The following is a 22,087-nucleotide window of genomic DNA, read 5'->3' as shown; positions in this document are numbered from 1 at the left end:
AGAGAGGGAAAGGTCATTATTTCTCACACAGTGCCATGTATTTGCTACTAACAAAACCTCTTAGGCTTCTGTTATTATTTAATTGTACTGTGTGCGTGCCCAAGTGCCTCAATCAAAACCAACACCCCACTGTGCTAAATGCTGCACAAACACAGATGACACAGTATCAGTCCCAAAGAGCTTAAAAGCCTCACTCCTTCAAAGACACCTGTGCAAGCAGACCCCCAGCCACCACATGGTTCTCTTTGCAGGCTCACGTCCCAAGGAGTGAATTTCACCCAATGTGCACAGCTTGATTCTGAATCATTTCTCACCCTTCTTTTATCGTTAACTGATGTCAGATATCCCCAACTGCCATTCAACCTCGACATCATTACTTGGCCAATTTCTTGTAATCATTGCCGCAGAAATGGGTCTTGAAGAGGGACAGGAAGAGGGCAGTTGCCTCATAAACCATTAGTTATCAAACATTTAAATAGTTAAATCCTCAACTCATTCTTATATTCATATTCTACCAGTGTTGGTTGCCCGATTGTGATCAAGTCATTAGGTGTGTGCTTAAGGAGAAATTCCCACTCTGATTTTTCCATGTCTCAAGCTCAGTTTTGGAGGTATTCAACATTTGGAGGTAGGGTGAGATCACCCTTGTACCTCAATGTACATGTCAGTGTGGTATGCAGTGAATTCTCTGCTTCAAATACGAAACGCTTTACAGAACAAATCTAAAACAGACCTGATCCTGCTGCCATTGTAGTTAATGACAAAAAAGATCACATGGACTTTTAAGAAAAGCAGGACTGAACCCATACACAATAAGGGCCATTTAGACAGTGGCCTGAGATAGGAGCCAAGCCACCTGATGGGGAGCACAGGAGGAAGTGTGCATAAACCTTCTCAAACAACCCGGAGCACTGGCCACCCTATCCTACTAGCCCACGGAACAGACTGACGTGAGAGTAGGATGGGAGCATACAAAAGATTAAATTCTTGAGCTCTCCCAAGCACAGGGACTGCGATAAGAAACAGCCTTGAGCTGGGCTGTACAGGGAGTGGGAGGCTCCTGGCATTCTCCTCGGCGGCGCACCTGTGCAGGAGTCAGGCACACTTCTGGCCTTCAGTCTACATGCTCCCTTGCTATATATTCCATAAGTGCTGGCTCACTGTACATTAACTCCTCAGCTTCAGCAGTTTTATTGTGGCCACAGGCAGCAGCAGAAATTGTTTCGTGAAGAATTGGGTTCTTGGCTGCATGGATTTAAAATAATGTCCAGCTTCTGAATTAAACCAACATAAGCAAGAACATTAAGAATGATGGCTGTCTTGAACACAGCCCTTGGTGTTTCTGGGGTCTCCAATCAGCACATAAGGTTTCACTGAATGCAATACGTGCTGCAGTCCCTGGGCACCAGGCATTTTCAAGACTGAGTGACTGCTTTCACGTTGAATTTCTGAGGAACAAAGAGGTATATTTTCCAAAGTGTCATACAGGGATTGTGCTGCAGGATTCCATTGCTGGGAGCGATGGGGTGAAACCCTGCACTCTGCTACACCAGAAATTTAGCTTGTAAAGTTATATGTAGTGTTTCTGTATTAAATATTTCTCTCTCCAATTAAAAATGCTGAGACTCTAAAGAAATTCAGATGTGTTAAAGTATGTTCAAATGCAGCTCAACGTATCCTTAAGTACTGCTGAATGAATTTTGACGTAGAACTTTTGTGTAAAGCCATGGCATGGGTCTTCTCATGGAGTTAGCACAGATAGGCAGATTTAAGGAGACATTTTAAAAAGTCACTTCGCATGCACAGTCCATGAGTGTGAAGGTTAAATGCTGGGCCATGGAACGGGTGTTATTTCTTTCATCCCAAAGGTCATATTTTCATAGCCTTGATCATCATGTTGACTAGCACCTTACTTGAGCAGAGTGCCATTGGACTTCAATGTGAATAGTCAAGTTCCTGCTCAAGGTAGCTAAGACTATCAGAATTTGGCCCTATGTGGTTAGTCTGTATCCCAATCTCATTGCCTACATTGTCCCTGTTAGGAAATGTACACAATCCAAGGAGATCAGAAAAAAGTCCATAACATAAATTAGCCCAATTCAGTAGGCAACAAGGATGAAATCCTGACTCCATTGTTGGGAAGGGCAAACCTCCGACTGACTTTAATGGGGCCTGGATTTCACCCCTAGAGTTTTGGATGCACAAAGAATAAAAGATTAGGCTTATTATGCACAAACTGTATTTTAACTAAAGTCTAAATTTAAATATGCTTAATCTGGTTGAAACAAAGAGCTATCTTCTGTCAGAAGACACAGTGCATAATAAGGGGTGGTGGGTAGCTGCAATGCCTCAGGAGCATCCCAAGTCAGCAATTGCCTCTCATGGAACCACATTTCCCTCCATGCTGCCACTTACTCTGGAGGGGTTGCTGCTGGCTGTACCAGTTGTAAATTACCACCTCCTGCAACCTGCTGGCTGTTGGCCAGTGAGTAGGGAGTGAAGACAAGGCTATGCACACTCCTCACTCCTCCTCAAGTCACTGCTGCCCACTGGTTCCAGGGAGGGACTACGGGTAGCCTTGCTTACCCTTGCGCGCTGGGATCCAAGCTCAGAGTAACGAGTGCAGAGGGACTCTCACTGTCATGTACGGGCACACAGACCAAGTCACAATCTTGCCCAACATTTGTAAAGCAACAAAATGTTCATTTTGCACTGTGCAGCTGAGACGCAGCATGCAAGATCATGCACACAAACCATCCTTTGGTTTACACTGGCAATGAGGATACAGTATGTACAGCTGCTATAATTAATATCCTTCAGAGCTCGATTTGTCCCACAACACAATTGCCATTAAAACAAGTGCCACTGTTTACATAAACCACACTGACAAGTGTTTTCTTTAAACAGGCACACAAATGCTTTCCTTGGACTGGTTACTTTAAGCTTTGTTGCTGTTGTTATTATTATGTTTTTCATTGCTACCCATATAGAGTTCTGGGCAGGTAATGGTGATTCTGGGCATTCAGAAAGATTCTCTGACACAAGATAAACAGAGAATAAAAGCTTTGCTTACTTTGGCAGTCACCCAGGCCATCTGTATTGCCATGCTCTATGTCCTGCTCAAATGCCAGTCTAAATAACAGAAAGAAACATAATGGTGTGAATAACAACACTCACAGGCATCACCAGAAAGAAATCATACCATCTAAAAATGAAATAAAGATACGGAGAGAAACCGGTCATTTCTTTAATACACTAGTGGGAAACTTGCAAAATGCAAACACAGACAAATTGAGTTATTTTCACCTCTTAATGGTTCTTTTGGGTGCAGAGGATGCTTTGACATTTTTTCTGAAAAATGTACTACACCTTTTATTGTTAAATGAGGCAAACAGATACATATCTTTATGAAAAATGGGATCATGTCTGTGAATAAAATGATAAGTCTAAAACAAACAATGAAGTTATCAGAAAGCAATTATGATTCTATCTTAACTTGCTTGTACTATGGAGAAGGTGCAATGTATTTTGACAAAAAAAATACATTAAACCATTATGTAGGTACTGAGCCTAGGAACTATGGTAATAAACACTACAGAAATGCTCACAGTTGCAGAGATAAGATGTCAACGCTACATCCTTTAATACTACTCTACCAAATGGGCCATCTGAGGCACAGCCCACGTTGTTGTAATGAAGACAATGCAACAGGGCACTTATAGTTAGTTAACAAAGATCTACAGTGAAACTTTAAAAAAACCATTTAAAATTAATAGAGAGAATAAAATGCCTGATCTTGTTATAAGGGCGATAATGCAGTAGTTCTATATTTATTGAGGAACAGTAAAGAAGCAGTGCTGTCAATAGGAACACAGAGGTTATCTGATGTTAACGAGACACCTGTACCAATATCCTGAAGTACAGACAAAGCTTAAAGCGAGCGAGCTTGTGGTGTGTCAGACCTGGCAAAAAATGAGACCTCTGAGGCGGATCGTTGCTTGCAAGGAGGCATTTATTTATAAATGCATTTAAATAAGCTTTCAGAGCCCTAAAATATTGTTATGAAATACTGAAATTCCACTGTTAAGCAATGGCAGACATAACAATTCTTTCAGTGTGCTTTAGTGCTCTATGATTCCTCTTAGTAATAATGAGGAGGGTAGGTTTTGTTTTTGGTGGACAAATTGCTTCAGTAATCTAATTTGGATTCTACTGCCTTTTTTAATCAGCTATGATGGCACCAGTGTGTGCTGATCCAGACCTGCTCATCCAGTTCTCCCTCTTTGAACAGTACATATGACTTACTGTGTGTCCATCTTCCTTTCTCTTCTTTTCCCTAAGGGTAACTAATCAGTGGAGAGTTTGTATCAAATAATACTGTGGAATTCCAGAGAATGCAAATGGGATGAAAGCAAACATTTTGCACATTCTTTCTGCAAGAGCTCCTGCTGGATTTCTCCAATAGTTCTATCCAAAAGTATATCTGACTGGCATCATTGCTAAAGTCACTAATTTTTACTCAGTCTATTCAATGTCAATGGTTACTTACTTTACAGCAGGTAACAGCTGTGTGCATACCCCACCTTCCTTCACCCAGCCACAGTATGGGTCTCTGGAGGCTATACAGGCCCTTAAGAAATAAGACGACCATGAAGCATTCTGGAATTCTTTCTTCTTCAGATCTCTAATGCTCAGTTATGGCTTGCAAAAGGGTTTGTAAATGTGGGGAGAAACCCTGACACAAAACACCTACTTTTTGCACTTGCCATGACGCTCACATCGTCCCAGGGAAATCTTTATCACACAAGTAGAGAATGCTACATATAGGACACTGCTTTGTTTGTCAAGCTCCATTCCCATAATCCTTTTGTCTTCCACCCCATCATAACTGCACCTGATTTGACAAAGTAGGATGATGTTATAAATTGGTTTTCTTGGCAAATTATAATTAAACATAATGATTTTTAAAATCTGAATGAATTCCAAAGAGGAGAAATTATCAGGCTAGGGGAACAGAAAACACAAAATCCATTGAAATCAGTGCTACAAAGGTATACAAGCAACTTTTAGAAAGGATATATACAAGGGGGAGCTGCCGGTAGGGCAGATACCATGAGACCCCTTGACTTTCGAATTCACTTCCCTCCTTACCCTATATGGCATGTGCAAAACTCATCTCTTTACATTTGAGGAGGGCTGAAGGTTGGGAAGCCTTATTTTGGGTGGGGGTATTTAATCAGCATTTTGAGGGTGAGTGGGGGGTTCAAGTTTGTTAGCTATTGATGGTTTTGTCTTTTTGGATTGCATTGTCAGGGGTGCTTAAGAGCTGCCGGTGATGGACAATTGTCTACATATGTTGAAATTAAAATAAATAAAATAAAATATAGAACCAGATGGAACCAAACACAAAAGAAACAATTGAAATGACCCCCAAACTCTGAATTCTGTGGCCATTCCCTTTTCATGGGACTAGCTGCACCATGGAAATTCAGATGTGTCAATGCTGTCCTCTAAATGAGTACAAAGAACCATATACTCACTTTTCGGGATTGTAAACGTTCATCTCCTCCAGGAAAAGGCTATCATTTAGAAAACCACTGTTTCCTGTCCGGGCCAAGAACTTCAGTATGATTCCTTTCTCTGATCCCAAGAAAACCACCGTGTGATTCTGATGTGGCCCAGCAGCAGTGTCTACTGCAATTTTGGTCAGACGATATCTAGCATGACAATATAGCATTTGTCATTGCTTGGGTTAATCTGTCATATATTTTATCACCTTTTCCACTTAAATAATTAGTTGATAGCTTTCTAGTAATCATATCAGAAATATAAACTAGTTTTTTCAGTTGAACAGACCCTAGAAGTGCACACAGAAATTATTAGTTGGGCACCAAACTGGTGGTGTTTTGTGTGTGAATATGCATATATTTGCTATAGCTAGCAAAAGTGTTTGCAGCAGCAACAAACCTCAAGCAGCGTGCTGAAGAGGTGCATGAGTGTCTGAAACCACTGAGCAATTACCCTTCCAATCAGAAACAAAGCGCTGGTCTGGTGACTTCTACGAACAGGGAAAGAAAATTAATATGTGGAACTGCTGTAGCAAGCAATGCGATGGCATATCCATATTCATCTTTTTGGTAGTAAATGCTGTGTCAGCACAGTACTGAAAAGCTAAAAGCTAAATAAGCTGTACTTATACTTCACCACATGTGACCATACCACTACCATGAAGAGGGCCCAGGGATTGGAAAACATCAGCTCATGATGGAGAACAGCTTGTTGAAGCTGACCCTGAGCAAGGCAGAGATGGTAGCGGGCAGAAGAAAACCTTAGAGGAACTGGCAGCCATGGTGCGGTCTCCTTTAGTTCAAGGCCCACATCACAATTGATCAATCTGGTTCATAGGTTAGGATTGCACCTCCTCACTGATTGCACAATTCCTCACTGATGCTAAGGTCTCACACAGCAGCTTTCTGTCATCTCTGGGGGCTGGGAAATGCCAGTGACTCCAGTCTTTGGTTATGCATTCCTTATCCAAATCTTCATCACCTCCATCTGGACAATAACACAGCAACATACTTGGGCATGAAACCTCTAGCCCTCAGGAAACTCCACCTATTATAAGCATGTTGCAGCACATCTCCTCAGCAACACGGGCTACCACAAATACATCAAATCTGTCCTCCACTCTCTATACTGGCTTCTAATAGAATATCAAATCAACTTCCAGGTCTCAGTCTTTATCTTCAAAGTCTTCAATGGCCTGGGCCCATGGTATCTAGAAGTCCACCATGGTTGACACCTCTGCTCCTCTGGCACAATGGAATTTTCCACAATAAAGATAAAGCTCATCTGTGTGGAAGATAAAACTTTCTTGAGGCCAGTCTGAGACTGTGGAATGAACTTTCACAGACCATCACAAACCTCACTACCTTCTGCTCCAAGTGCTAGGTGCATTTGTTTGACCTTGCCTTCACTAACATAAACACATAGCAACATGTACATTAAAAAAAACCAAACTCCTCCAGAACAAAATTCAACTGAAACTAAACACTACCCTGTACACAAAATTCTCCCCCTGGGGAGAGAACAAGACTGAGAGAATAAACCACATGAGGCAGATGTTAGTCACTTCACTTAATGCGCTAGTGGAGGATGCTTAGATATTACCATGATGAGAGCAGCGTAAGAAACTATATAGAAAAGAATCAACAAGTGTTTCCCAGAGGGTAGGGAGGACAAAGTTTGGGGATTGTTTATTTATGTGCCTTTGTACAAATCTTTCTATTATGTCTCTTTTCATTGTCATAGAACGGACGGGGGTTATGTGATTACTTCTGTTTGTACACTTGTGTAAACACTGAAACACACTGGTACATATCCTGACAGACAACTTTGTATCCTGTGACCATATCCTGACAGGCATCTTTATATCCTGTGGACATATCCCCCTGGCTATCTGTTGAACTTTACCCAAAGTTTTCTGCAGAGCTGTTTCAAATACTGACCCCTGAACTAACATGCAGGGCAACATTCCCTGCTCTGCATTTCCTCTGAAATCTGATTTCAGTGCAGCATGGTTGCAAAACACTGAAATCTTTTCCAGTCTTGAAAGCTGCTCTGGGAGTTCTGTGGCATCTACTCAGCACTGTCATCATTCATAGCTGGATTCATGCCCAGCACAGCAGAAATGTTTACAGAATTTCAAAGTATTCTAACTATGGTTCATTAACACAACCTGACAGCATGTTAAGAGGATGAGGAGAGTCCATTTGGAAGTTAGTTATTTACCTGACCATCGTCCTGAGGAACCAGGGCCTGTTGACAATTGAAGGTACAGCCTCATCCATGAGAGGATGTGTTTTGATGAAGTTTAGAGTGTCGTCTGGGAACTCGTTGGAGGTTATGTACTTTTCTAATGACACAGAGCCAGCACAGCAACCTGGCCTAAATAAAACAAGGGGGAAAAGTGCTTATTTGGTGTCTGAGGGCAAATCTTCTATGTGAACTGCTTTTCTAAGCATCTGGCACAAGGCAAGAATGTGCCAAAGGTTCTGTGCTGAACAATTCAGAATGCAACCAAATGAAGTACTTTTAGATTTCCTTTGGGGCTGCTCAGACCTTAGTGGGACTCCAGGACTCTGTTCTACCTATCTCAGGAATATTTAGATTTATTGCCACTCAAACAAGTAGATCATGAAGTTTTAAATATACGAGCCTGCATTCCATCCACCCACATGGAAACTAATAAATGTACAGTCTTATTTGGCAAGAGACTGTACAAGGCTAAGGCACTCTCCTGGTTTTAACTTGCCCCACTACAGTGGTGGTTTCTCATGGAATAAGTGCACTCTATTTGGTTTACAAGGGGCAAGTTGGTTTTTTACAAGTGTGAAATAAGCTGCTCAAAATACAGCCCAGTGGGGGTAGAGAGGCCCCAGCATCAATGTAAATACCTTGTTTACTGTGGTTTCAGTTTGTTTCTGACAAGCATGAGAACCCCGTGTGGCACACTGACAGTATCCTGCAATATCCTGGGCAAATTTCAGTGGATTAAGATAAACTTCAGTGAATTCAGTTAAACCTTATCAAATTAGGTTTAATATCTTGGGGGTCCATTGTATTAAAATGCAATTTTGTACATGTTACTGTAGGATTGTAGGTAACATTCTAGGGACTTGCCTAATGTAAACGTTAGGAACTTCAAATAGCTGTTTAGGAGAAAATGTGTGAAATGGGTTTCCTAGGAGGTACTCGGGAGACCTTTAGAAGCTACGGCCAGGAGAAAGACTCACTGTCTCCCAATTGCCTACTCCTGGAAACCCCAGCTCAAAGACCCCTGTATAAAGGATGGACTAAACTTTCCATGATGTTCTGAGCCGAAGCTGTGATCAACTTGAAACCACAAGGAAACCTCTGGGAGGAGGTATGAAGGACTGCTCCAGTCAGAGCCTATGTTAAGGTTGGGGTGAACTCTGATAAGCTGATTAGCATGAGTATAAATTATTTTATTGTTTTAATGTGTTCTCTATAGTGCTACTTCCTTAAGAATAAAATAGACCTGCATAGGAAGTGCTGGTGATGACTTATAACGGTTGGCAATTAAACTGTGTGCTGTCTCTGAGGGGAGAAGCAAGCAGGCCTGTTTAGGCAGACTGTTTTGCTGGGAAAACCGCAGTATAGTCAGGGAACTGGGCAGCCTAGAAATACCCTGGTCAAGAGGGAGGGAGACACATCTCTACCCAAGATAGGTAACCACTAGGGAGCTGGAAGCCTTAGAGTGGGTGCTTTTGCTGTAAGATAGAGGGGAATACAGGTGAAGTTGCTCTGAACTGTGACACGCAGTACTGGAGACACGAGTGAACTTGCAGAGTATCTATACTGAGATTCAGTCTTAGGCCATGACTACACTAGCAAGCTTACAGGGGCACAGCTGTATCGATGCAACTGCACCACTGTCAGATCTCATGTGTATCTGTTCTATGCCAACAGGAGAGAGATTTCCCATCAACATAATAAAACCACCTTAATGAGCAGCGGTAGCCATGTCAGCGGGAGAAACTCTCATGCCGACATAGCACTGTGCCCACTGCCACTTATGATGATGAAACTTAAGCTGTTCAGGCGGGTGGTTTTTTTCATATCCCTGAGCAAGATCAGTTTTGCCAACATAAGTGACAGTAGAGACATGGCCTTATTGTTCTTGGAAAACTGCCATGCAAACTGGCTCATTTTATTCCTGGAAATTCCTCCTGCCCATTTAAGATAATCTCACATCCCAACCTGGCCAGGGCAGTCCCAGACTGAGAACAGCAAAATCAGGTGGTGTTTTTTTTTTCTTGACTACTTTTTCCAGCAAACTGTTCAGCCTCTTCCTCTCTCCACCTGTTATAATTCTTAAGCTATAGCAAGGTTGGATGAACGATTGCAGGTGCCCTCATCTTGTCATGAACATGTATAGATGTAGCTCCATGGAAGTCAATGGAGTTATCCTAATGTACATGAGATGTTAGCCCTAGATAGTACATATTTTCCACATTTAGGTAACTTTTCAAATGTAGATTCCTGAAATTGGAACCTAAATTCATTATGTAGGCACCTAAATAAAAGTGGCCTTATTTTCAGAGGAGCCTAGTGCCCCAAGCTCCTACGGACTTCAGTGTAATTTGCAAGTAATAAGTGCTGCTAAAAATCAGCTGCATAGGCCGAACGTTGTATGAATTCCTCCTGGCAGTTCATCCACTTGCATAGGTCACGTTAGTTGCTATTGGCTTAGAGGAAGCATTAAAATGTTAACTCTTGACATATTTGTTAGGCAAATACTGGCTCCGCCCCAACTCTTGTGATGCAGCTTTACCTGCTGTGTGACTTCACATAATCACTAAAAAGGGCACTCACCTATAAAATCCAATAGCTGTGGCAGGAACAGTCTTTTTCCCGCTTCACTGCAATATCCTTTATATGAATGAATGCTTCAAATAAATCACCTTAGAGTGCTTGTGTTGCCTTGAACCACTGAGGCAGCTTAGTGTGTTAATGTGCAATGGCTGGCAATACAAGGATCCCCTGTGGTAACAAAATCTTCACTGTCTACTGCTATGAGTACATAGTACCATGATCACTAAGTAAACTAATGGAAGGAAGGGAAGGGAAACATAAGTACTGAGACACTATGATGAGCATCATATAAGTACCTAGATGGACAATAGACATAACATTTACAAGATGCCCCACAGTTATTTCAAGGTACCTATCCAGGGAACAATTTACAAGTAAAGCTGAAGATAGATAACTTCAGGCCTAATGAAGAAATAAAATGCTAAAACATAATGGGCCAATTTCAGACTTGGTGTATTTGGGTGCAACTCCCATGGAAGTCTTCTGGATCAAATTTAATGATGACATCAACACCAGTGGGATAACATTACGGATTTGGGGCCAGGATCTAACACCAGTTACAATAGTATAACTCCATTGACATAAATGGAGTTATTCCAGATTTACACCAGTACTCCATAGAGTGGAATCTGGCCCTGGGTGTGAGTGAGTCAAAAAATGGGTGTAAGTGGCAAAGTAGTGTAACTTGCCCTGAACTGGTATTCAACGGGTCTACAAAATGACTGCAATGAACATGCTGAGAGGAGCGGAAGGGAAGTGGACACAGGGGAAGCAATTAATAAGGGTTACTAGATAAAGCAGATCCCCTTTTCTATCTTACACTCTCTGGTTAGTACCTTTTCCTTCTTCTCGGTGCTATTTGGGCCTGACAATGTGTAACTTATGTTATATTTAAGCAACCCCTGATTTTGACTTAATGGGTATCCTGTAATCTGTATCCTGATCTGACTTATCCTGTATTAAAGCTGATATGACTTTAATGGACTACTCTTGATTTACACCAATATAACTTAAATCAGAATCAGGCTGAATTCTTATTTCAGTTAAAATATTCATTGCCCATTACATCTGTATCTCACATTGCTGCTCAAACTGTTGTATTGTGTGTACCAAGACACAATCCGTTACTGCACAACCTGTGAACACGTACCTGGGTTTGGGCACTCGTTCATCAGGAACTGGTGTCCATGTAGAGTCTGGAGACTTTTGCTCTTTGAATCTCCCAGTAAATACATTGGCAATGTCAAGCATGTCATAGGCACAGACTGCAGAGCCAGGGATGCTGCAACATGACATTTCCCAGAAATTGTTACTCATTGTGCAGTTATGCATAAAATTTTGACTGAAAAACATGTTACATAGAAGTCTTCCTGTCACAGTGCTGAACTTTCTAACCTCTGGGTATTGACAGTAAAAGGCTGTCCCATGCAAAAGTTTGAAACGTACCAATGGGTAGTCAGTTCCTGTCAGCACAATTTTTTTCAAAAGCCTCTAGAGAAAGAACTAATTTCAGTAATCTTGAAGAGGGAAAAGAATCCGGGAAACTCTGCCTGCCTTTGGTGATGTATGACAAGTAATAGGCTATCCAATTTAGCACCCAGTATTTGGACATTCAAGTTCCTATAAGTCATAACACATTCACAATACTGATTATCACAATCCTAAAATACAATCTACAAAAATAATTCAGAAGTTGGATCTGATGCAACTCTATGCTGAAGGATCCCATTAAGCCTGAGAGTTGAACAGTATCACACCATCCTTTCAGGTTCAGATCTCCATCAGGTTCTCCTGTACATTTCTAACTAAGTGCCTGTGCACAGGAACTTGGTTAACTCAATCAACTGTAGAGAGTATGCAGAAACAAACACAATGTTGCTTATAATCACTAAAATTTCATTCTGGACTTTCTGATTATTTGCTTGTAACCGGATAGTAACCATGTCTAAATATAATTACATCCTTACACAAACACTATGGGAAGGGTTTAGAGGTTTCCCTTGGTCAATGATTTTAAGTTATGAATTATTCATTTAATCTACCTTTATTGTTTACACATGAACTCTTGCATATGTGTCTGACTTCCGCTGCTTGATTTTGAGCAGATAAATACTGAGCAGCGGCTGGCCAAGACTGGTAATCAGGCTTTTAGCTAGTGGGCTATTATACACCACAGAAAACACCTTGGGCCTTGGCCTTTTTGAAAGTGGGACAAAACTATGGGAGGGATACAACGAGACTTAGAAGGGGATATGAATTGATATGAAAATAGTTTTAAGTAATAAGAGTTTGTCATTTTAAGTTCAAAATGCATCATTCAGAGGGTTCGTAAATGAAACAGAAATAGGAGGGCCATCACTAGCCCTGATTGAAACAAAGGGAGGTGTTTAGCGCTCCAAAGGCTGGGCTGTCTCATGGAAGGAGACCTATTTCAAAGGGGGTTATTAATGTGAGTCTACATTCTAAAACATTTTAAAGAGAGAGCGTCAACTTCATTTTGGTGTAACTTCAATGGAGTTACACCGGGGTGAATCTAGTTCTGAGAGTCTAACTGAGGGATGCTTTAGCATCTAGGGCTCAATCCTGACAGGTGAAGAGCAATTCCTGCAAGTGCTGAGCACCTTCAATTCCTAGTGAAGTCCCACTGGAGATGGAAGAGTTCAGCATGTTACAAGATTAAGCCCCTAATGAAGGGCCTAAAGCAATTTAACAGCTGGAGGTTTAGTATGGAGAACAAAAGCACCTGCAGAGTTCGACTCCACACCTCCCTGCATATTGAGGAGATCTCTGTGGATATGGGCAAGCCAAAGGTCTGGTTATTGAGGATAGCAGCACCTGGGTCCTCTTAGCCACAAACTAGCGCAGATGAGGAACAGCAGGCCATCTCCCATATTCCCCATAACCCAATTATCAGCTGGACCGAGACCCATTAGCTACTTCTAGGCTGGGAGTGAGGGGTCCCATCTTACTAGTCCCTTCTAGATCCTGTGAACAAAGACTTTTTACAAGGCCCTGCTCAATGGATTAGAAATTATCTGTAGCCACTCCACGCACAGACCTGTTATTGCAGTGTCTCCAGCCGCAATGTACCATCCTCCCATCCCCTGCAAAAAAGGCTTTGTCCACAGGAAAAATACTTTACATTGTGTATGATGGGTGCAACTATAGATACCTTTATGATTACTAACAGTACAGCATGGAAAACGTTCAATATAGAGACAATTCTGATGATATAGCCCACTTTCTGGTGCTTTCCTTTGATTTTATAATTAATTATTACTTTATTAAGGTGATTTGCAAGAAAACAGAATCATCTGCTCCTGCTGCTTGGTTTTTATTTGAAGTCACGTCCTCCATTTATGGCATAATTATTTCATAGCAGCTACTTGAATTTTGTTGTCAGAAGCAGTAATCGCACATCGGAGGCCTGCGCTTGCTCCCATTTGAAATCAGTGGGAGTTTTGTCATTGACCTCAGAGGGGTCACCCTTTGGCTTCAAGTTAGAAATCTACAGCAAGAGCAGATGAACTCCAGCAATAAAGTTCACGGTGCACTGAAGTGTCCCTTGTAATACAAAACAGGGGGAAAAGAAACAGACCCTTTGGAGCCCTGCAGCAATTTTTCTTTAATTGGAACATTTTTTAACTTTTCCTGAGACTCAGTAATTAGATGCAGTTACATGTTTTAATAACTTACTGAGCAGCATGTTATACTAGTAACAAATTCTAAACAGATGCGATAGAGAGCCTGCATATGCTGAACTATAAAATGCAGGTGTTAGAACAATGGGTCACATTATTATTTATTGTTTATGTTGTGGCAGTGCCCTTAACAAGAACAGGGTTGTATTGTGCTAGGGTCTGTACAAACACACAGGAAGACATGTCTATGCACAGAGGGGATCCTGTACCGATGAAATGGGAGCATTCCTCTCACTTGCCATGCCCCATGCTTTCCTCTCACACCGCAGAATCCCCTTTATGGGAGCATCATGGGGTTACAGCTCCAGGGTCTTAGAAGGGGTAGGAAGGTGGCAAGCTAGATCTGGAGTCTTCCAGATTCTCCCCTACAAATTCATGGGTGAGAGCTGCAGAAATTAACACAACATGAGGCTCTGTTAACTTCCACTGCTATCCTCTCTAGACTTTGGAGTCCTTTTCTGTGGGAATGTGAGCAGCCATGTCAAGACCTTAGGAGCATGAAGACCCACTGTCAGAGGCCAGAAGGATTTGGTGGGGTAAGGTGGCAGTGTGGAGGCAAGGGACATCTGTATGGATCTTGAGGGACCCAGGAGTAAATGGGCTGGACCACACTGCTTCTACTAGGGAGCTGTGAGGGGCAAACCAGTCTGTCAGTAGAAGGATGAATAGGAAATTCTGCAAATTGAATGTTGCAGAGTTTCCTGTCCCTATGTAAAATTATTCCAGCATAAAGGACAATGAGCCTAATGTGTGTGCTTATGTAGTACATGATTTAAACCTAATCTCAAGCATCAGTCATATAATGTAACAAACAATACTAGAGTATTTAAAAATGGAAACATGAGTGCCCATATGTGCATGATAAATAAAAATGACATTTTAGTAGATTCTGCTTCTTTTAGTTTTAAAGTATAAGAAGGAACTTCAATGAAAAGGCAAAACACATGGTACATGGAACACACAAGCCAAAAGGCTACTACACTGGTTACCTGTTATAAGGGGTGGAGAAGGTTGCCAAGACAATATCATGGCCACTGATATGGATAACGTCCGTAACTGCCTGCAGTATGTTAAAGTAGAAGTGTGAATCTCCAGGAACTGAGCAGTTGAGGCGAGCCTTCAGAAAGGAAGTCCACTGTTTTTCCAGAACTCTCTGAGATCCTCCCATGTCATTCTTGCAAACCTGAGCCACCCTTGGGAAAACTACCTGCAGCAAGGGGGAAAAAAAAGAGCAAATGAAATATTTCTTTGATCAGAGAAACTTTATTGGAAGCCTGTCTTTAAAAAAATTAAAATGACACAGCGAGATGCTTAATTTAATCTCATGTTTCCATAATCTGTGACAAATAACAGAGGAAAATTCAGCTTTGGAACAGTGTGCTATAAAAGATAAGGCTGTGGCATTTAATACACAGCCATAAATCCTTCAGGAGATCAGTTCTCAGCCCATATAAACTCATTTCCATACAGACTGCTTAGCTTTCTATTTTCCCAAACAAAAGCACTTTATATTCACAATCCCTTCAACCTACGCTGCTAGCCTCTGGGTCTTGTATCTTCGGCACATAAAACTATGCAAACCTCGCTGGGCTTGTATTCATACCCTGCACCTTTCTGACCCTGGTCAGCTTTTCTTTCTTGCTTAGTCGGAAGTCTATTGTGGAAATATCAAAAAACGTTATTCAGTGAGTGTTCCATTGTTCTTTGAACAAAATTCCTGCCTTGTTTACTTAATGCTCCTGACTCTCATGTCCTAAGTACAGCTGCCTCTTTAAAATAAAATTTTTAACCATTATCTGATAATGACGGATTAAATGAATTTGCCATTTACTTTGCAGAGTTAGGAAAATAAAAGAGCTTCCAGCACATATTGTCACCATCACAAACCATCACGTTGTGTATCCAGACAGTGCAATGTTCCACTCCAACCAACCTTTTGACTCGAGCAGCAGGATCCTCTCAAAACGATGACCTTGTCATTGTGATTTATGGCTCTCATTTCAAGGTCATTCCTAACAGCACTGGTCCAAGAGCAGTTTTTTTCTGAATATTACAAAAGAATTCAAGGCAAATCCCTTACCTTTCCCATACTGTTGTACTCCACTGCTATTTCCCGAAAAAAGAAATAGATATAGTCGCCATAATCCACCGCCTGGACAAAGTATGGTTCTGTAAACAGACAACACATTCTGACTACATGTACACCATATGAAATATGAATGAATCAAAGGAACAGATAAAGCACAACATATAACTGCATACCCAAACAGACAAACTTTTTTTGGGAGGAGAGGGAGCTCAGTTTTCAGAACTTTCACCCAGGCAATGGATTATCATAAGAGAAACCATAAGAGAATAGTTGGAGGCAAATCTGTGGAGAACCAATGCAAGGCAATTATACACTTGCATACATGCCACAGAGATGATCCCCCTGCGGATTTCTGCAGGAGAATGAGGAAAGATGAAGATGGTGACATTTTCAAATATGGGTATGGCTAGCTGGTAAAAAGATAAATCCTTATGGCCAAAACCCCACATGTGGAAGGAATAGCAAACCAAGCATACTGCTGTTCCCCAGACTTAGTGATAGCAGTAGCACATATGGACTAGCTCCATCAGTACCAGGTATTAACACACACACTGGGCTAATGGTTTCTTCCCTCAGCCTCTCTCTGCTTCAGCATTTTTGCATGCAAGCCAAGTCCTTATACCTGAGCTTTGCTCACTGTCTCACTGCCATTCATGATGCCTTTGTGAGAGAAAACAGTAACTTTCTTATCAATGAGGGTATTTAGAAATTGCCTAATTCAGCAGCAAAGCCATACAGCACTAAAAACTGCAAAATGAAGGCTTTGTGTAATATCCCCAGAACTTTATTTATATTGATGAATCATAACGCTGCAGAACAAATTCTCCGTATCTCACAAGACCCTGATTGTTACCTACCACAATCCTAGGACAGGAATTGGTTCAGGCATAGCCCAAGAACATTTGTCTCCTCTCCCAACCCTGCAAATTCCTTTTTTTTTTTTTTTTTTAAACACAATAGCTATAAAATGAAGATTCAGGCTTGGCAAGCTGGATGTAATGTAATTCTACTGTGGTGGTACTTATAGTTTCTTTCAGCATCCAGTAACTCGGAGGGAAAAAAAGGTGGTAAGTAAATTAGTGCAGGTAAAAGATGTAAAAGTTTCTGTTTTACAGAAAGCATTGCTGAAATGAAACTACAGCGAGATCTGTCAGGAATCCAAGACTCTCATCAGGGATGCAGCTCCCTTTTTGTTTTGTTTTGTTTACTCACCTTTCAACCATTTTGAGTCATGTTTGACTGTCCGCAGGGTAGGGCTGTCTCCAAGGCTCCGGTAAATGACTGCATCTATTGCAAGGAAGTCAGTCACTGTGGCAGAATACAGCTTTCCCTCTTGGGGGAGAGAAAGAAAAAGAAAAAAAATGGGAGGGGAGAAAAATAATGTAATTATTTTCCCTCATCAATCAAATAAGATGGAACAAATGAAATCATCTCCATCTCTTTGGAATGAAAATTTGGAGTGGGTAACTGGGATCACACGCAGACTGAAATGGTTCTCATTTTTAAAGTGACACAGCAATTTCAGAAGTATGCACTGGAGAAAGGGTATTCCTAGAAACTTGTCCTCTGTTTTAATAGATTTGGGACTGAAATGTTCAGCCTGTCTTCATTGTGGACACCACTGACATAATACCGCAGGTAATCTAATGTAACCAGAACAATGGCTGGAAAAGATGGGATTGTTATGCATAGATCCCAGCAAAATAAATGGATATGAGGGAGACCAAGAGAACGGCTAGTTTTCAACAAGTTTGTCAAACTATGTACTGTAGAACATTGTTCCTTGATTTTTTTACGCTAGCTAATTAACACTTCTTAGTATTTCTTCCTTTATGGTCTTTAATGTGCAAGAAGCTCCCCTCCTTTAAGATCGCTAGCACAAAAACCATCAGTGTATGGAATGCCCAAGCAAATATGTAACTGTGAAGAGATTAATAAAGGCTTCCTATTCTGATCTATGCTTAGATATCTCTACCTCTTAAAGATCATAAGAGTAGGAAAACTAAGAATGTGCTGTAACTTTGCACAGCAAGGATATGAGAGTCAGGCAAAACATCTCAAGTTAAATGGTGAGCATGACAAAGTTTAATTTGATAGCTATTGCAAAATCCGGTCATCGTACCATAGGGCTATTTTAGATTAAAAGAAATGTTTTGCAGCCATGATAACTCATAGTAACACAAACAATAGAACATAATGTAAATCCAGTAACTCAAGTCTCAGTTGTGTCTACATGAAGTGGGTATGGGCCTCACGCATCTCATTGGGAATTATAGTGAGTATTAGGCCAGAATTTATCAACATCGGATACATGATAAAGTCAGTGCCCCCTTGTTCAGAGGTTTCTAACCCTTTTGGCTTATCTCTGCTTATTTCCAGATAACAATAACAGATAACATTTCATATCCCTTCAAGGTTTAAAAACCAGATTAAATCTTTTTTCATTAACAGGGCATTAATCTTACTTCTACACCATGCAACAACTCCTATCAGCTTTGGCTGTTTAAAAATAGACCTACTTTTTAAAGAGAAAATAAATTAACAGCATTTTTAAAATCAGATATTAAAACCAATAAAAAGACTGAATTTTTCAGCTGTGGATGTCAGAGCTCAACATTAATATAATCACTCTCCTTCCTGCCACATCTTAGTAGGTCTTGTGACCAATCACGCTTAACATGCATTAGCTACAGTAACAACATGCTGCAAGAAGGGTCCTATACACATAACAGCATCCTACCGATTCAAGTCAGCTGGACTAGCTCCCTAAACTGCTAGCTACTACAAAAGGTTTTCCCAGGGGATCAGACTTTATAACCTATCAAACACAGAATGTTGGTACTAAAACTGGGTGAGTTAACTCGATCCATTCTGTAACAATGTATTTGGCAAACTTCACTTCTTATCCTGAATTACCCACAGGCAGGTCATTCTCCATTTCTAATTTATTTGTAGTTCCAAACTAGTCATAATTTTTTTCAGTGAATAACTGCTGATCTGAAGATTGAAAATTATTCATTGAGACCATTCAAGCTGAGCTGGTTGGTTATAGAAGTCATATGGTAGCGTTTCTCTTCTCTGACTGGACATTGTATCTCACTAACCAACATAGTATGAATTGTGATTATCCCGTTTTTCAAAACAATATACAATTTGAAATGTTCCTTGCTGATTATTCAAGCATTCCACCTTCTACAACTGTTACCAAAGACATCAATTTTATCTTGAATCGCCTTCTGTCAGGAGGCAGGGCCTGCAGCAGAGCCATTCTCTGGGCAACCTAAGAAGTGCAGCTGGCCGGTAGCATGCGGTCTGACTGGCTACTCCACCTGACTGGTAAGAAGAGTGAGCATACCAGCTTTTAAGCCCAGCAGCAGCAGTTTGGTAGCTGTTCAAAATATTTACCCATGGCTGTATTAGCGTCTTAGCTTGCTTGTTCTCAGCCTTGTACCTGCCTTGCCTCACTCCAGGTAACCCAGCACTGACCCTTAGCTCCAATTCCTGACTTCTGACTCTGGTGCTGGCCCTTGGCTCTGATATCCACCTCTGACTCCCACTTCAACTACTAGGCACGACCACCCAGTCTCTGACACCTTCATTCTGACTTCTGATATCTCCAGTTATACTGAAACTTCTCTCAAAGAATCTAATGATCTTTTCTCGGCCAAATCTCAGACCTTCCACTGCATCCTCATTCTCCTTGATCTTGTGCCTGCTTTTGGCACCATTGATCAGACCCTCCTCATTGAAATCTTCTCCACTCAACTACCATGATTCCATCCTCCGCTGGTTGTCTTTCAACCTCTTGAATTATTCCTCTACTGTCTTGGGTCATGGATCCTCCGCCTTCCCTCTCCCACTATCAACTGGATCACACAGGACTCCATCCGTAGCTCCATTCTTCTTCTCCCTTTACGCTGTCTTATCCACTCTCATGATTTCAACCATTGTCTTTACGAGACAGTGGTCTCAGGGTATTTTATATAAGGCTTGCTAAAAGGCAATAGTACCGATACACAGAACCTCACTATTCAAATGTCTAAGTTGTGATAATTTACATTGTATCTTGCTCCTAGGAAGAGACCTTAAATGAGTGTACTGTAAGAATGTGTGACATGTGCCTATAACATGATAATGTGACCTAATTTACAGTAGCTGCTGTATGTAATACACATACATACATTTGTGAATGAGGTTTCTTTAAAACCCTCCTCCTCTAGAAGCATTTAAATTCTTTTGGATTAAAAAAGAGAAGTTGGTTAAAAAAAAAAAAAAAGGTCACTTTCCAACATCCAGAAAAATCTCTCTAGTTTTGTCCTTACTATAATTAATTAATTATTTGTTAGTTAGTATTTTTAAATTAGATGGCTCCATTAATACTATGCTGAGTTAGGGCATGCTGTATCCTACTAGAGAATTTCTTCTTCGTAAAAGACAGCATGCCAGTTCAGATACTGTAGGCGATACTATGTCTTTTTGGTTACAGCAAAGATCTCCACTTAAGAGTGGCTGAATTGTTTATGAACACCTAAACTATTAAGTGAATTTCTAACATCTTTTCAAAGTAGTTAGTCACTATTTTCTATGTAACAGCAAGATACCTGCTCAAAAAACGGCAGCAATGTTATCCTAGGTTACTCACACTCTTAACCATCCACGTTACAGCCAAACTTGAGATGTGGACACCAGGGTTCATACTAACACAAGTTCAATAATGAAACAATCTATAAAATCTATAAAAGGGGAGAAGTACCAAAATAGCATTTTATAACTAATGGCCCAAATGAACACCATTAATATGCACTCTCTTTTAATTACTGTGAACAAATTAGTGAAATACATTCTGTTGCATACAGCATAAATCACCAGTAAAAGAACAGCTTTCTCTCCTTCCCCTGCCACAGCTGATAATGATCTGTCAAGACGTTTCTACTTTAAAAAAACCCGGCACTTCTGCTTTCCTTTTTGATGCAGAGAGGAGTGCATTCACAGATGTTTATTTAAAACATCTTTGAACTGACCTTCCTTATGAAGGGTAATTTAGTTTTAACCAAATATAGGACCATATCCTGCTCCCGCTAAAGTCAATATGAGTTTTGTCTTTGGCTTTCAAAGAAGCAGAATAGGGTCAGTATTTCTGTCTCACACTGATTTGGTGTTATATTATCTCATTTCTATTGTCATGAATCCCATTAAACTGAAATATTGCATCAGGAAACCGAGGCTTTAGACGATGTTGTTTATGGAACAGAAGTTAATCCCGCAGCATGTGAAGTTTCCTGCACTAATGATTTCTTGCGGCCCCTATTTTGAGTCATTATTCACTTACTGTGCCACATTTTAAATGAGACCTGAAGAAGAGCTTTGTGTAAGCTTGAAAGCTTGTCTCTCTCACCAATAGAAGTTGGTCCAATAAAAGACATTACCTCACCCACCTTGTCTCTCACATGTTAAATGTGTCATTCTGGATCAGAAGGATACTGTATCATGGCAAGCATGACCTGGAAGAAGGGAAGGAATGGGTTATTTTCACTTTTCCTTATTTACCTGCAAACAATGCAACATTGGCATGTTTTGCATCATAGGGACACCTGGCCATTCCACTGAAGTCATCTCCTAGGAACTCCAGCGTATCCATCTGAAAAAAAACAATGGAATCTCTTCAGAATAAAAAATGAAACTTATTACCCAGGACACACCTATGATACTATTCAGGGCAGAGAGGAAGCTCCTTTTTGTAGCAGTGGTTCTGGTTGTGAGTTAAGAACTGCAAAATTATAGCATTACATAAAATCAATCTAGTAAGAGTCTCCAATAAGTCAGACATCCTTTAAAGCTTCTTTCTCTCATCCCAATACATTTTACAAAAGTTTTCAGCTGATATTTTATCTGTACATGG

General features: G+C 40.8%; 1 protein-coding gene across 10 annotated transcripts in view; it reads right to left on the bottom strand.

Annotated features, from left to right (window-relative positions):
- The window catches only part of SEMA6A (semaphorin 6A), a 188,729-nt gene that overhangs the window by 33,533 nt on the left and 133,109 nt on the right, over positions 1-22,087 (bottom strand). For 5 of the 10 annotated variants that reach the window (XM_067569111.1, XM_067569110.1, XM_067569114.1 and 2 more), the window contains 10 exons: positions 21,736-21,826; positions 17,401-17,520; positions 16,180-16,268; positions 15,089-15,306; positions 11,549-11,680; positions 7,792-7,947; positions 5,541-5,717; positions 4,754-4,894; positions 4,550-4,630; positions 3,074-3,132 (listed from right to left, as the gene is read on the bottom strand). In XM_067569111.1, the coding sequence (XP_067425212.1) occupies positions 3,074-3,132; positions 4,550-4,630; positions 4,754-4,894; positions 5,541-5,717; positions 7,792-7,947; positions 11,549-11,680; positions 15,089-15,306; positions 16,180-16,268; positions 17,401-17,520; positions 21,736-21,826 (1,264 nt within the window). Of the gene's footprint in view, positions 1-19; positions 416-3,073; positions 3,133-4,549; positions 4,631-4,753; positions 4,895-5,540; positions 5,718-7,791; positions 7,948-11,548; positions 11,681-15,088; positions 15,307-16,179; positions 16,269-17,400; positions 17,521-21,735; positions 21,827-22,087 lie in introns of those variants that run through there. The other 5 variants (XR_010924002.1, XR_010924003.1, XM_067569116.1 and 2 more) reach the window with 4 other exon arrangements.

The sequence above is a fragment of the Emydura macquarii genome, unplaced genomic scaffold (genome assembly GCF_026122565.2).
Source record: "Emydura macquarii macquarii isolate MOO-44397 ecotype Brisbane River unplaced genomic scaffold, CSIRO-AGI_Emac_v2 contig_2897, whole genome shotgun sequence".
NCBI lineage: Eukaryota > Metazoa > Chordata > Testudines > Chelidae > Emydura > Emydura macquarii.
The sequence above is the reverse complement of the archived record's forward strand: the minus strand, read 5'-3'. Positions and strand labels throughout refer to the sequence as shown.